Source organism: Ylistrum balloti, unplaced genomic scaffold (assembly GCF_031769215.1).
Source record: "Ylistrum balloti isolate Yb309-2 unplaced genomic scaffold, AGI_CSIRO_Ybal_v1 Utg370544, whole genome shotgun sequence".
NCBI lineage: Eukaryota > Metazoa > Mollusca > Bivalvia > Pectinida > Pectinidae > Ylistrum > Ylistrum balloti.
The window spans coordinates 498172-514849 of NW_026782345.1; the positions used below are offsets into that span (position 1 = coordinate 498172).

A 16678-nucleotide genomic window follows, 5' to 3' on the forward strand; every position below is an offset into this window, starting at 1 on the left:
CACAATTGGTGCCTGGTAAATTTGTGTTTTCTGACTTTTTATTTCAGATAAAATAGTACACAATTGGTGCCTGGTAAATTTGTGTTTTCTGACTTTTTATTTCAGATAAAATAGTACACAATTGGGCTTGGTAAATTATCTGACTTTTTATTTCAGATAAAATAGTACACAATTGGTGCCTGGTAAATTATCTGACTTTTTATTTCAGATAAAATAGTACACAATTGGTGCCTGGTTAATTTGTGTTTGCTGACTTTTTATTTCAGATAAAATAGTACACAGTTGGTGCCTGGTTAATTTGTGTTTGCTGACTTTTTATTTCAGATAAAATAGTACACAGTTGGTGCCTGGTAAATTATCTGACTGTTTACTTCAGATAAAATAGTACACAATTGGTGCCTGGTAAATTAGTGGTTTCTGACCTTTTTACTTCAGATAAAATAGTACACAATTGGTGCCTGGTTAATTTGTGTTTGCTGACTTTTTATTTCAGATAAAATAGTACACAATTGGTGCCTGGTAAATTATCTGACTTTTTATTTCAGATAAAATAGTACACAATTGGTGCCTGGTTAATTTGTGTTTGCTGACTTTTTATTTCAGATAAAATAGTACACAATTGGTGCCTGGTTAATTTGTGTTTGCTGACTTTTTATTTCAGATAAAATAGTACACAGATAAAATAGTACACAATTGGTGCCTGGTAAATTTGTGTTTTCTGACTTTTTATTTCAGATAAAATAGTACACAATTGGTGCCTGGTAAATTATCTGACTTTTTATTTCAGATAAAATAGTACACAATTGGTGCCTGGTTAATTTGTGTTTGCTGACTTTTTATTTCAGATAAAATAGTACACAATTGGTGCCTGGTTAATTTGTGTTTGCTGACATTTTATTTCAGATAGAATAGTACACAATTGGTGCCTGGTAAATTATCTGACTTTTTATTTCAGATAAAATAGTACACAATTGGTGCCTGGTCTGACTTTTTATTTCAGATAAAATAGTTTGGTGCCTGTTAATTTTACTTTTTATTTCAGATAAAATAGTACACAATTGGTGCCTGGTAAATTATCTGACTTTTTATTTCAGATAAAATAGTACACAATTGGTGCCTGGTAAATTATCTGACTTTTTATTTCAGATAAAATAGTACACAGTTGGTGCCTGGTTAATTTGTGTTTGCTGACTTTTTATTTCAGATAAAATAGTACACAATTGGTGCCTGGTTAATTTGTGTTTGCTGACTTTTTATTTCAGATAAAATAGTACACAATTGGTGCCTGGTAAATTATCTGACTTTTTATTTCAGATAAAATAGTACACAATTGGTGCCTGGTTAATTTGTGTTTGCTGACTTTTTATTTCAGATAAAATAGTACACAATTGGTGCCTGGTAATTTGTTTTCTGACTTTTTATTTCAGATAAAATAGTACACAGTTGGTGCCTGGTAAATTATCTGACTTTTTATTTCAGATAAAATAGTACACAGTTGGTGCCTGGTTAATTTGTGTTTGCTGACATTTTATTTCAGATAGAATAGTACGCAATTGGTGCCTGGTTAATTATCTGACTTTTTATTTCAGATAAAATAGTACACAGTTGGTGCCTGGTTAATTTGTGTTTGCTGACATTTTATTTCAGATAGAATAGTACGCAATTGGTGCCTGGTTAATTTGTGTTTGCTGACTTTTTATTTCCGATAAAATAGTACACAATTGGTGCCTGGTAAATTAGTGTTTTCTGACCTTTTTATTTCAGATAAAATAGTACACAATTGGTGCCTGGTAAATTATCTGACTTTTTATTTCAGATAGAATAGTACACAATTGGTGCCTGGTAATTTGTTTTCTGACTTTTTATTTCAGATAAAATAGTACACAATTGGTGCCTGGTAAATTATCTGACTTTTTATTTCAGATAAAATAGTACACAGTTGGTGCCTGGTTAATTTGTGTTTGCTGACTTTTTATTTCAGATAAAATAGTACACAATTGGTGCCTGGTTAATTATCTGACTTTTTATTTCAGATAAAATAGTACACAGTTGGTGCCTGGACTTTTTATTTAATAAAATTGTGGTTTCTGACTTTTTATTTCAGATAAAATAGTACACAGTTGGTGCCTGGTCTACTTTTTATTTCAGATAAAATAGTACACAATTGGTGCCTGGTAAATTATCTGAGTGTTTGCTGACTTTTTATTTCAGATAGAATAGTACGCAATTGGTGCCTGGTTAATTTGTGTTTGCTGACTTTTTATTTCAGATAAAATAGTACACAATTGGTGCCTGGTAAATTATCTGACTTTTTATTTCAGATAAAATAGTACACAGTTGGTGCCTGGTAAATTATCTGACTTTTTATTTCAGATAAAATAGTACACAGTTGGTGCCTGGTTAATTTGTGTTTGCTGACTTTTTATTTCAGATAAAATAGTACACAATTGGTGCCTGGTAAATTATCTGACTTTTTATTTCAGATAAAATAGTACACAATTGGTGCCTGGTTAATTTGTGTTTGCTGACTTTTTATTTCAGATAAAATAGTACACAATTGGTGCCTGGTTAATTTGTGTTTGCTGACTTTTTATTTCAGATAAAATAGTACACAATTGGTGCCTGGTTAATAGTACACAATTGGTGCCTGGTTAATTTGCTGACTGTTAATTGCAGATAAAATAGTACACAATTGGTGCCTGGTTAATTAGTGTTTGCTGACTTTTTATTTCAGATAAAATAGTACACAATTGGTGCCTGGTTAATTTGTGTTTGCTGACTTTTTATTTCAGATAAAATAGTACACAATTGGTGCCTGGTAAATTATCTGACTTTTTATTTCAGATAGAATAGTACACAATTGGTGCCTGGTAAATTTGTGTTTTCTGACTTTTTATTTCAGATAAAATAGTACACAATTGGTGCCTGGTTAATTTGTGTTTGCTGACTTTTTATTTCAGATAAAATAGTACACAGTTGGTGCCTGGTTAATTTGTGTTTGCTGACTTTTTATTTCAGATAAAATAGTACACAGTTGGTGCCTGGTTAATTTGTGTTTGCTGACTTTTTATTTCAGATAAAATAGTACACAATTGGTGCCTGGTTAATTTGTGTTTGCTGACTTTTTATTTCAGATAAAATAGTACATATTGGTTCTGGTAAATACTGACTTTTTATTTCAGATAAAATAGTACATGAAGTTGGTGCTGGTAAATTAGCTGCTCTACGTGTTTAACGGGGGTTTTTTTACGAAAATGCAAAACGAAAAAAATGTCATAGTCTAGATAGAAAGGTGCCCCATAAATCCTATAAGATACAAAATTACCCCACATTAAATCTAACACTTGTTTAACATTTTTACCCCGAGTTACATTGTACGTCAACAATAAGCGGTGGGTTCCAATACTGTAAATGTAATCATTTCTGCGGGTTTCATTATTCGCCTTGGTATTTTCAAGACGGGTTAATACCGCGAAAAATACATACTTTTAAAGTTTTATGACTTTCGTTAAAAAACAATCTTCTTTAATTAATGATATAGCCGCGAAAATTCGAACCATCAAAAACGGTCTTCACTGCAATCACAGTAACCGTGTCCATTTTCCTTCAGGCGTCACTGACGAACATTTATTGGTGTTGACAGGTGCTATTCACCATTTTGATGCCTTTGTATAATCCTCGCGTTTACATCTAACTTTCATGTCAATAACGAATAAACAAGCATTGACCGCTGTTTCAAGATTTTGAGATCATACTCGACCATGTATATGTATGGATATTGTTCGAAAACGCCAAAGTAAACGTACCTTGACGTGTCAATATGTGTTTTTAATAGTATACAAAGGATAAAGAGTTGTTATGTTTGTTTTTCCACTATTATTGATAGTATGGTAGCCCCAGAGAAAGTTTATGTGATATGGTCTTTGTATCATCAAATTGATTCCCGAGATAAAACACGACTCGCCCATGTACACGGATGCAAGTTAAATAATCACCTTTGTATACCAGAGAAGAGAAGGCACACTTTTTTTATCATGTGACTCTGACCGTGACCTTTGACCTACATTTACAGCAAAAAGCAAAAAATACCACAATGAAGACATAAGCGTTTCACAAAGTGTGCATGTAATTAGCACATACATGCCTTACACAGCACAGTTTTAATGTCCCACCACAGAATTTCGATACGGCCTGGGGTGTTTTATAAACACATCTTATTGTACATAATTTTATAGTGTTTCCTTTTTATCATTTACATAGACTATACTGTAACTTTATTACATTTGCTGTTTTCTTATAAATAATTTCAAAACAGTTTCATTAAATTTTTAATAAATAAATTAGAGTTTTCTCGTTTGATATTCGTCACACTTTTAATACAATATATCAAAGAAAGGTAACTTAAAAACTACTGGATTACTATAGATGTATATATGTATGTGTTGTTTATTGTTGTTTGTATTAAGAACCACCAACTACTGTCAGACATAAATATTCTCAGGTGTGGTAATTGTTTCAACTATTTCATTCTGTAATATTTGAACGCCTTTTCGGACAAATAAGTAATCTAAATTACTGTTTCACAGATCGTCAAAGATGTGAAAACAGCTCCCATGAATACCATCGGATTATCGATTTGTTTCTGATATCAAATCTGATATAAAAAACGTCAATTTCAGTGTGATGATAATATATTATGAAGAATTTTGATGTGTTATAAGCAACTACTTTATTTTTCATGATTTCAACGACGTGACTGGAAATAAAAATCAATAAAATGCTCATCTATAATACAGATATATATTTTTTTCATTTATTCAACTGGTCAACTACCTCATTAATAAGACATAAATTCCTGTGTGGTTTATTTGGCAGATGATATCAAGTTCGAAAATTTAAATATATATTATATATATATATATATATATATGTGTGTGTGTGTGTGTTTGCATTCTGCATGACATTATCTCGGCGCTTTTTATTTCAATCTCACTTCATTTCTCGTTATTTTTCTAATTTACCCCAATTTGTCCTCTAATTGTCCGTAACATGTAATCATTTCTTGATCACTCTACGTTTGCTTCGAAATTAAAAAATACCAAACATTCATTGTCATTTTATACTTAAACAAAAATAAGACACGACCTTATATATATACATATATAAATAGATAATATAATTTGTGAAAAATATGCAAATTGAATAAATCGAGAAACAGAAACGATCATATAAAATGTATTTGGCACATGTCCTTAAACTAATCAAATAAGTTATGTACTCCCTTCAACAGCGCAAACGCCTCCGTCCATGACACTGCATCACTTTTCTTTTCATATACATTTCCGGCTGACAATCTCTTTTTCTCCAATGGCGGTAAAATCCTTGGTGTGGAGTTAGACGACTTTGACAAAGAATGGCGTCTTTGAGAGGAGGCAATGTCATTATGTTTGTGTGAATTTGCTTTCTGCACTTTTTCTACCTGATCAAGTAGCGTTGGCATGCTATTGTTTCGTTTTACATTCTCTTTAGGATACGAACTCCGAACACTTGGTAGAGTCGGTTCTGTTTGTCTAGAATAGTTCCTTACCCCCGAACTCTGATTGTCAGTAATCCGAAAGTTCACATGAGGAGAAGAAGGTTTACTTGCATGTTTGGTTTCCAATGGAGACGAAAGTCCGGAATTATCCGTGGACGGGTCATCCATTATCGAGGAAGGCGTTGTAGGTTCTTCAACTTCTAAATCATTAGTCGAAACGTATCCGAATTTCATAGGATAGAGTACAGACGCTGCGCGCATCATTGAGTCAGATATCCCTTGACCTGTGCTTCTCAGAGCTACAATATTTCTATTCTCTTTCTCTAGGGCATCCTGGTCCTCTCTTACTCCGTGCTTTTCCGCGAGTATGTGAACTAAATCAAATAGTTTCTTTGTACTGGTGGAATGTTGCAGTTTTATCAAATCAGCAAACGACACGACTTGTTTCTTTGTTTTGAGAATCTTAGCAGGACGACGTTTACTTTTTATGACGTCAGGCAGTTCTAGTACCTTTGAATCACTTACTGATACTTCTCTTTTGTCTTGTGGCTGTTGCACTTCGTTTTCAATCGGTGTCCCCTCCATATCTTCCCTATCCTCCTCTATCACTGTTCCTGTTACAGATTTATCCTCTGTCTCCTCCGTATCCTCGTTTATAACAGGTAATGTGATATATGTTTTATCGTTACAATCTTCGCCTTTTTTCAGTTTTTTGACGCACCTTTTGGATTTTAATTTCGCGTTTTCACTGTCTTCATTTTCGTTTTCATCATCCAAAGTATTGTCCACCATTGCTCCGTCCTCCTTTGACCCATTTTGAATTTCCTCACCAATCCCACTGTCTGGAGAACCCTCCTTTAAGGGATCAGACTGTGCAACTACTTCGGATCGACTTTGAACCACTAATACATTTGACATATTGTTCATTGCTCTCTGATCTCTTTCAAAATCCTCCTTATCTCTCTGTTTCTTTTCACGTCGATTCTGTCGCATACGTCCACGATATCTCACCATGGACTTCTTCAAGCGTTTTTCCTCTCTTTGGATGTTATTAATTGTTAACATCATATCTTTTCGATATAGGTTAAGCTGACGTTTATATTCTACCTCATTTCCAGCTACCCTTGTGACTGTGATCTTGTTGACCTCGCTCTGGAGACCTGCTGCACGTGCATACGCCGAATGAGCCATGATCACTTCCTATAGATACAGAAGCAAAAACAATATTTCAAAAAGGTTTTAAAAACACGAGAAAATACCAACATATAACCATAATCATCTAAATTCAAATCTAGGGCAAAATGTGAACAAAAGAAAGATTAACACAAAGAATAAATCCATTTGTTCCGGAAGAGTAAGCGTCTTCTGTTTCATCGACGGCATCCGCCACGTAAATCTTGGTCAATCAAAGTCAGTAATGTCACTACCAGACCTGTATTTAATATCATCCCTCCGATTCCACTTACCGAACAATTAATACCAGACCTGTATTTAGTATCATCCCTCCGATTCCACTTATGGAACAATTAATACCAGACCTGTATTTAATATCATCCCTCCGATTCTACTTACCGAACAATTAATACCAGACCTGTATTTAGTATCATCCCTCCGATTCCACTCACCGAACAATTAATACCAGACCTGTATTTAGTATCATCCCTCCGATTCTACTTACCGAACAATTAATACCAGACCTGTATTTAGTATCATCCCTCCGATTCCACTTACCGAACAATTAATACCAGACCTGTATTTAGTATCATCCCTCCGATTCCACTTATGGAACAATTAATACCAGACCTGTATTTAGTGTCATCCCTCCGATTCTACTTACCGAACAATTAATACCAGACCTGTATTTAATATCATCCCTCCGATTCCACTTACCGAACAATTAATACCAGACCTGTATTTAGTATCATCCCTCCGATTCCACTTATGGAACAATTAATACCAGACCTGTATTTAGTATCATCCCTCCGATTCCACTTATGGAACAATTAATACCAGACCTGTATTTAGTATCATCCCTCCGATTCCACTTACCGAACAATTAATACCAGACCTGTATTTAGTATCATCCCTCCGATTCTACTTACCGAACAATTAATACCAGACCTGTATTTAGTATCATCCCCCGGATTCCACTTAAGGAACAATTAATACCAGACCTGTATTTAGTATCATCCCTCCGATTCTACTTACCGAACAATTAATACCAGACCTGTATTTAGTATCATCCCTCCGATTCCACTTACCGAACAATTAATACCAGACCTGTATTTAGTATCATCCCCCGGATTCCACTTAAGGAACAATTAATACCAGACCTGTATTTAGTATCATCTCTCCGATTCCACTTCCCGAACAATTAATACCAGACCTGTATTTAGTATCATCCCTCCGATTCTACTTACCGAACAATTAATACCAGACCTGTATTTAGTATCATCTCTCCGATTCCACTTACCGAACAATTAATACCAGACCTGTATTTAGTATCATCCCTCCGATTCCACTTACCGAACAATTAATACCAGACCTGTATTTAGTATCATCCCTCCGATTCCACTTACCGAACAATTAATACCAGACCTGTATTTAGTATCATCCCTCCGATTCCACTTACCGAACAATTAATACCAGACCTGTATTTAGTATCATCCCTCCGATTCTACTTACCGAACAATTAATACCAGACCTGTATTTAGTATCATCCCTCCGATTCCACTCACCGAACAATTAATACCAGATTCTTATATACCGTTATCACACTATCAATCTTTGTGTTTAGAAAATTGTTGAAAATAAAATAAATCAAAGTGTCGACGTGGACCTTAATCCGCAATCCGAAGATATGTGAATCAACGTGTTCAATATGACTGTCAATATCGACCTCAAATCACCTAATATCAAAGATATGTAAGAAACTAATACATTGTTGCTATACATCCTAAATACCTGAGATACGTTGGTACCTGTTAAAAATGATTAGTGAATTTCCGTGTGGTTTTCTGTCATTATCACCTAGGTGTATGACAACCTCCAGGCTCCTGTCACAATACAAACTGATTTGAACAGTTGAGCAAATATACCCGCAGATGAAAGGAGGGCCGAGTTTATTTATCATTATAATATTAAAGGGGTGTCTGTACGGTAGAGTACGCCGTATGTGTCTGAACGTCCCTTTAACTATCTGTGCAATAGTTTTATGTATACAAAGGCTCGTAAACGTCTTTAATATTCATGCTTAAGTAGAAAGTTAACGATGGGTGTTGGGTATGCCCCAATGAACACTTAACCGACTCCTGTCGAATCGAATACATTAGTATGCTGAGGAGGTTGTGCTGATGCTGGTGTCATTTCAGTCACACAGCATCAGTAGTATCAGGTCAGTTGTGCTGTGTTCACACAATTTCTTCCTGATCGATCTCAATACGTCAAGACCACGAGAAATGGATGGATATGATCCTTGATCAAAGGCTTTTAGAGAACATAAAGATAAAAATGTTTTTCCTGCTCCAGCATTTAACAACCCTTAGGCACAAAAGAAATACACATACACATCCTAACAAGGTAAATGTTTCTTACAAGCAGTTAACCAGAAGTAATCCCTATTGTAACCGTAATTAATCTTATGTATCATAAACCCAATACATCAAGCGAAAAGTCCCTTAAAACATCCACACATCAGACTAATAATACTGTTTGCCTTATTAGCTCATTTTATTTCTATTGTTTTGTGATATTAAATCTTCCGAATTCTGGCCATCAAGTCGCTATTTCTATTTCACTTTAAGAGATTAAAAGTGTAATAAAGCTTATGAAAAGACTACTTTATACCGGTAACCATGAACCTGACAATACAGGGAGGTACCACTCCTCCCGGTAACCATGAACCTGACAATACAGGGAGGTACCACTCCTCCCGGTAACCATGAACCTGACAATACACGGAGGTACCACTCTTCCTCCCGGTAACCATGAACCTGACAATACAAGGAGGCACACTCCTCCTTCCGGTAACCATGAACAAGACAATACAAGGAAGTACCACTCCTCCCGGTTACCATGAACCTGACAATACAAGGAGGTACCACTCCTCCCGGTAGCCATGAACCAGAAAATACATGGAGGTACCACTCCTCCCGGTAACCATGAACCTGACAATACACGGAGGTACCACTCCTCCCGGTAACCATGAACCTGACAATACACGGAGGTACCACTTTTCCTCCCGGTAACCATGAACCTGACAATACAAGGAAGTACCACTCCTCCCGGTATCCATGAGCCTGACAATACAAGGAGGTACCACTCCTTCCGGTAACCATGAACCTGACAATACAAGGAGGCACCACTCCTACCAATAGCCATGAAACAGAAAATACATTTGAGGTACCACTCCTTCTACCGATTATCATGAACCTGACAATACAAGGAAGTACCACTCTTCCCGGTAACCATGAACCAGACAATACAAGGAGGTACCACTCCTCCCGGTAACCATGAACCTGACAATACAAGGAGGTACCACTCCTCCCTGTAACCATGGAGCTGACAATACAAGGAAGTACCACTCTTCCCGGTAACCATGAACCTGACAATACAAGGAGGTACCACTCCTCCCGGTAACCATGAACCTGACAATACAAGGAGGTACCACTCCTCCCGGTAACCATGAGCCTGACAATACATGGAGGTACCACTCCTTCCGGTAACCATAAACCTGAAAATACAAGGAGGTACCACTCCTCCTGGTTACCATGAACCTGACAATACAAGGAGGTACCACTCCTCCCGGTAACCATGAACCTGACAATACACGGAGGTACCACTTTACCTCCCGGTAACCATGAACCTGACAATACAAGGAAGTACCACTCCTCCCGGTATCCATGAGCCTGACAATACAAGGAGGTACCACTCCTTCCGGTAACCATGAACCTGACAATACAAGGAGGCACCACTCCTACCAATAGCCATGAAACAGAAAATACATTTGAGGTACCACTCCTTCTACCGATTATCATGAACCTGACAATATAAGGAAGTACCACTCTTCCCGGTAACCATGAACCAGACAATACAAGGAGGTACCACTCCTCCCGGTAACCATGAACCTGACAATACAAGGAGGTACCACTCCTCCCTGTAACCATGAACCTGACAATACAAGGAAGTACCACTCTTCCCGGTAACCATGAACCAGACAATACAAGGAGGTACCACTCCTCCCGGTAACCATGAACCTGACAATACAAGGAAGTACCACTCCTCCCTGTAACCATGAACCTGACAATACAAGGAAGTACCACTCTTCCCGGTAACCATGAACCTGACAATACAAGGAGGTACCACTCCTCCCGGTAACCATGAACCTGACAATACAAGGAGGTACCACTCCTCCCGGTAACCATGAGCCTGACAATACATGGAGGTACCACTCCTTCCGGTAACCATAAACCTGAAAATACAAGGAGGTACCACTCCTCCTGGTTACCATGAACCTGACAATACAAGGAGGTACCACTCCTCCTACCGGTAACCATGAACAAGACAATACAAGGAGGTACCACTCCTCCCGGTAACCATGAACCTGACAATACAAGGAGATACCACTCCACACGGTTACCATGAACCTGACAATGCAAGGAGGTACCACTCCTCCCGGTAACCATGAACCTGACAATACAAGGAGGTACCACTCCTCCCGGTTACCATGAACCTGACAATACAAGGAAGTACCACTCCTACCGGTAATCATGAACCAGACAATACATGGAGGTACCAAACTTACCGGTAACCATGAAACTGACAATAGAAGGAGGTACCACTCCTACCGGTAACCATGAACCTGACAATACAAGAAGGTACCACTCCTCCCGGTAACCATGAACCTGACAATACAAGGAGGCACCACTCCTCACGGTTACCATGAACCTGACAATGCAAGGAGGTACCACTCCTCCCGGTAACCATGAACCTGACAATACAAGGAGGTACCACTCCTCCTGGTTACCATGAACCTGACAATACAAGGAGATACCACTCCTCACGGTTACCATGAACCTGACAATGCAAGGAGGTACCACTCCTCCCGGTAACCATGAACCTGACAATACAAGGAGGTACCACTCCTCCCGGTTACCATGAACCAGAAAATACAAGGAGGTACCAAACTTACCGGTAACCATGAAACTGACAATAGAAGGAGGTACCACTCCTACCGGTAACCATGAACCTGACAATACAAGGAGGTACCAAACTTACCGGTAACCATGAAACTGACAATACAAGGAGATACCACTCCTCACGGTTACCATGAACCTGACAATGCAAGGAGGTTACCACTCCTCCCGGTAACCATGAACCTGACAATACAAGGAGGTACCACTCCTCCCGGTTACCATGAACCAGAAAATACAAGGAGGTACCAAACTTACCGGTAACCATGAAACTGACAATAGAAGGAGGTACCACTCCTACCGGTAACCATGAACCTGACAATACAAGGAGGTACCAAACTTACCGGTAACCATGAAACTGACAATAGAAGGATGTACCACTCCTACCGGTAAACATGAACCTGACAATACATGGAGGTACCAAACTTACCGGTAACCATGAAACTGACAATAGAAGGAGGTACCACTCCTACCGGTAACCATGAACCTGACAATACATGGAGGTACCACTCCTCCCGGTAACCATGAACCTGACAATAAAAGGATGTACCACTCCTCCCGGTAACAATGAACCTGACAATACAAGGAGGTACCACTCCTACCGGTTACCATGCGCCTGTCAATACAAGAAGGTACCACTCCTCCCGGTAACCATGAACCTGACAATAAAAGGATGTACCACTCCTCCCGGTAACAATGAACCTGACAATACAAGGAGGTACCACTCCTACCGGTTACCATGCGCCTGTCAATACAAGAAGGTACCACTCCTCCCGGTAACCATGAACCTGACAATAAAAGGAGGTACCACTCCTCCCGGTAACAATGAACCTGACAATACAAGGAGGTACCACTCCTACCGGTTACCATGCGCCTGTCAATACAAGAAGGTACCACTCCTCCCGGTAACCATGAACCTGACAATACAAGGAGGCACCACTCCTCCTCCCGGTAACCATGAACAAGACAATAGAAGGAGGTAGCACTCCTCCCGGTAACCATGAACCTGACAATACAAGGCGGTACCACTCCTCCCGGTAACCATGAACCTGACAATAGAAGGAGGTACCACTCCTCCTCCCGGTAACCATGAACCTGACAATACAAGAAGGTACCACTCCTCCCGGTAACCATGAACCTGACAATACAAGGAGGTACCACTCCTCCCGGTTACCATGAACCTGACAATACAAGGAGGTACCACTCCTACCGGTAACCATGAACCTGACAATACAAGGAGGTACCACTCCTCCCGGTTACCATGAACCTGACAATACAAGGAGGTACCACTCCTACCGGTAACCATGAACCTGACAATACAAGGAGGTACCACTCCTCCCGGTTACCATGAACATAACAATACAAGGAGGTACCACTCCTACCGGTAACCATGAACCAGACAATACATGGAGGTACCTACAGAAAAATACAAATATACTGTTTCCTGCTACATTACGTGCCTACCTTAGCTACAGCAATGTCAAAAGTGCCCACGACTCTTGTTGTTCCAGCACGACAACGTTTCTTCTGGATTTCCAATATCACCATTTTGATCGAATGGGATAGATTAATTGCTTCCTCTAACAATGTTAAATTCGATCACGGTATTTTCGTATCAAATTCTCAAGTAGATTTTGCAACGATGTATAAATCAAGTTTATTTTTCGTCCGTTTATTTTTGTGATGTATCCGATGTTATTACTTAGTTAGAACCCTGTCTGACCAAAGCGTTACAACACACTCATTACAAAGCAACATTCTGTATATCAAAGAGCTTTGATGTTTTCTCCACGTAAATATATCTGATTATGCATCTTGTTTCCATTCATAGAATGTTTAATGGAACACAATTTTTGGGTGTAATAGAAGCATGCTATTTCTAAAAAGTGTCGGCTAGAATTAGATTTCGTATTTTTCATTTTTTGTTTTAAAATGCTTAAATGTAAACAGCATCATACAGTGTTGTATTAATTGATAATAGAGCGAAATGTTGAAAATCTCAATACAGAAACATTCCTATAAAATGTTATATGATAATAGATATTGTTGATAGTACACTTCAAACCGATTTCAGCACATCGGTTCGAACAACTTCAAGGAAGCATACCACAGTACATCACTACAGGCAGTTCTTAAGCGAGTTCAAAACACTCGATCACTGTCCGACAAGCATCCAGGCAACAATCGTCTGACGAGACCTGTTGTCTTCTTTTTCTCCGTTGATGGAAATCTAGTGTAAAGTAATTATCTATCACTAAGGACACATATTCCAGCCATCTCAGAAGTTGTCCATCCAAGCAACGCACAAATACCTTATCCCGTGTTGCTACCTCTACTTATAAATCCCCACATGTCCCTCCTTCATGGCTGGTCCTTACAGCCCGATTCGTATCCTCTTTAGCTCAGCATGTTTGTATCAACGTGAACGTTAAGAGTAATAATGTGATGAATGCAGTTTTGGCTGTGAAAGGTCCTAACACCTCCTGCCGTAATAACGGATCATCTAAGTTCAGTAGACATACAGTGACACGTGATCTGACAATTCGAGTCGGTCACATCACGACCGTTCGATGACTGGTTAGTTTGGCAAACGTAATATCAAAATTATAAAATTGTTTTAAAGACATTCATTACACAGTTTTTCGTGGCAGATTTTAGAATGACTAGAAGCAGACTTCTACTTTTTAAAAATTGTGTTATCATGATAGATGAGAAAAATATATGACATGTAAATACCATTTAAGCTCTTTGATATGTACTTTCGTGTCTCCGACGACAGCTATGGTGTCCAACCGGGTTACTCAGGGAGCAGAGAAAACTAATGTAAACACAACAGACTTTCGAGTACCAAACACCCTCATGAAATCATTACATGTGATGTGTCATCTATGAAGGGACGCTTAACTCCGTGTCATCAATTGCACAACCATGTAGACTGTTTGCAAACACTCGTATTTAGTCTAAAGTCGTTTGTTTTCTTAAACTACTTTCATTCACCCGAAGCTTGGAATGAAACACGAGAAAAGAATTGAATAAGTTCTCCCAATTAGATAAACACACAAAGAAAAGTACGCAAGGGTTGGACGAAGTGAAATTGCCAAATATTATTAATTAAAGAAATGTTTGATTTCCTCACAAAGGGATTGTTCAGCGTATGTGATTTTCTATATAGACCGGTGTAATATATTATTTGATAACGATATTCGAGGGTGTGTAGATTCGTTGACATCAAAGAAGTTGAATGAATTTACAGTATTTCTATATGTACAGAGAATATTTTCTGGAGGCAGTGTGCCTCGACAAAGAGAATCGAATCAACATTAAGATAATATCAAAAGGGAAAACAATGGAACCTTTAGTGTGTATGTAATCATGTGTACCTAAACTCGGGCATCGTCTTACCAACGTGAGGGGTCGAGGAGACCACCTGTCAACCAAAAACCCAAAAAACTAAACATTAATATTTCAGCTTCCTCTCAATAACTAAACACCACTGACATATTTAGTATCTAAATGTAATATGTCTTCTGTAGTGTTAACAGTCAATATGTTTTGTGTTTTTTACATTGTTTATTTTAATCCTCAGATACAAACATACTCTAAAAGTTCCATAATATTAATCAAGAGTTGATAAAATTCCATGTACACACTTGTAACACAATACATACAGATGTTATCTAGGTTAGTGTCTAAATGTTTATCGATTTCCTATGTTGTTTTCTTACTGAAATATTTTCGAAATTCAGAAAAACCTAATTCACAATTACCGCCATGCTTCTATAATGAATTTATTTTCGAATACAAAGAAACTTCATGGGTGATCTGTGAAATACAGAGCGTCTTTTGCTATCGTGCCAACTTTGACATACCTCTGTGTCCGTTAAATAAAGTTCTAATATGTAGCTATCGGCATCGCTTTGTCGAGGAATTCATCGGCGAGATCAGTGTCATTATGCATCTATAAAAGGCTTAACGAAAACGTGTGATAAAGGTTTTCGGAATTCGAGATTTTATTTCTGGAAACCATATCTAGAAGAATCGGACACTGAAGTAAAATGCATTGATGGATTTCCGAATAACTTTAGTCCTCGGCTTACCTTGTTCAGGGCGGCTTTCATCTGAGGAGTAATATGTTCAAAATGGCCGACAGGGTTTTCCACCACTTTCCTTTTTCCTCTAAAATACATCATTTTGGAACTGGTTGTCGTGAAGATGATGTGTAGATATTTTTAAAGTATCCCTAGGATCTCGATTGTTATATCACAAAATGTTTAATGATGAACACTGTGACATTGTTCCAGTTATCACCTTTACTGAACACTGTATTTCCGAAAAGTGTAAAACAAATAAATAAAATAAAGAAATAGATAAAACTCATGTTCACATATCAGAGACGAACGTATTGGAAATCCACGACATCTACTAAAAGCCAACCAAACCAAACTGAAAATCTCATCCATTCCTCGTTCATTTATAGTAGGCCCCAGCACATGACTTGCCACCAAACAATGATAATTGTAATATTAATGAAGAGCACTTTCTTAGATCCCCCACAGTGACCCTACACGGGGGTGTGATTATGAGGCGGTAGTAACAGGGGCCCCCAAGTTGGAAGGCTTAATATCCATACGCATTTGTTGAAAACAAGAGCCTTTTATGTCGGGAATATTGGAGCTGTTTGTTGACATCAACTTCTAATAGTAAATTAGTCAATAGTCATTGATGCGGAAATAATTAAAAAGAAAAAACAAACAGAACTTTGTGAGGAAGTTGCAATATGTATTTAACACAGTGACGAGAGCGAGGCGGGGAGGCGACAATCACGATAAGGGAATGACGGTTTTAAAGTCGATGACGTATCACACCCGGCCGATATTAAACACTGAGGGTGTAAATCCTCAGGTATTAACACTTGTTTACCAGTGTACCTTTGATCCACGCGGACTAGGCT

The 16678-nt window shown here is 38.1% G+C and overlaps 1 protein-coding gene across 1 annotated transcript; it reads right to left on the reverse strand.

Moving 5' to 3' along the window:
- Positions 1–5257: 5257 nt before the first annotated feature.
- Positions 5258–13275, reverse strand: LOC132556078 (uncharacterized). Its single transcript, XM_060220467.1, has 2 exons — positions 13192–13275; positions 5258–6736 (listed from the first exon to the last, which is right to left on the reverse strand). The coding sequence occupies exons 1-2, from the start codon at positions 13273–13275 to the stop codon at positions 5258–5260; spliced, it is 1563 nt and encodes a 520-aa protein (XP_060076450.1).
- Positions 13276–16678: the final 3403 nt, after the last annotated feature.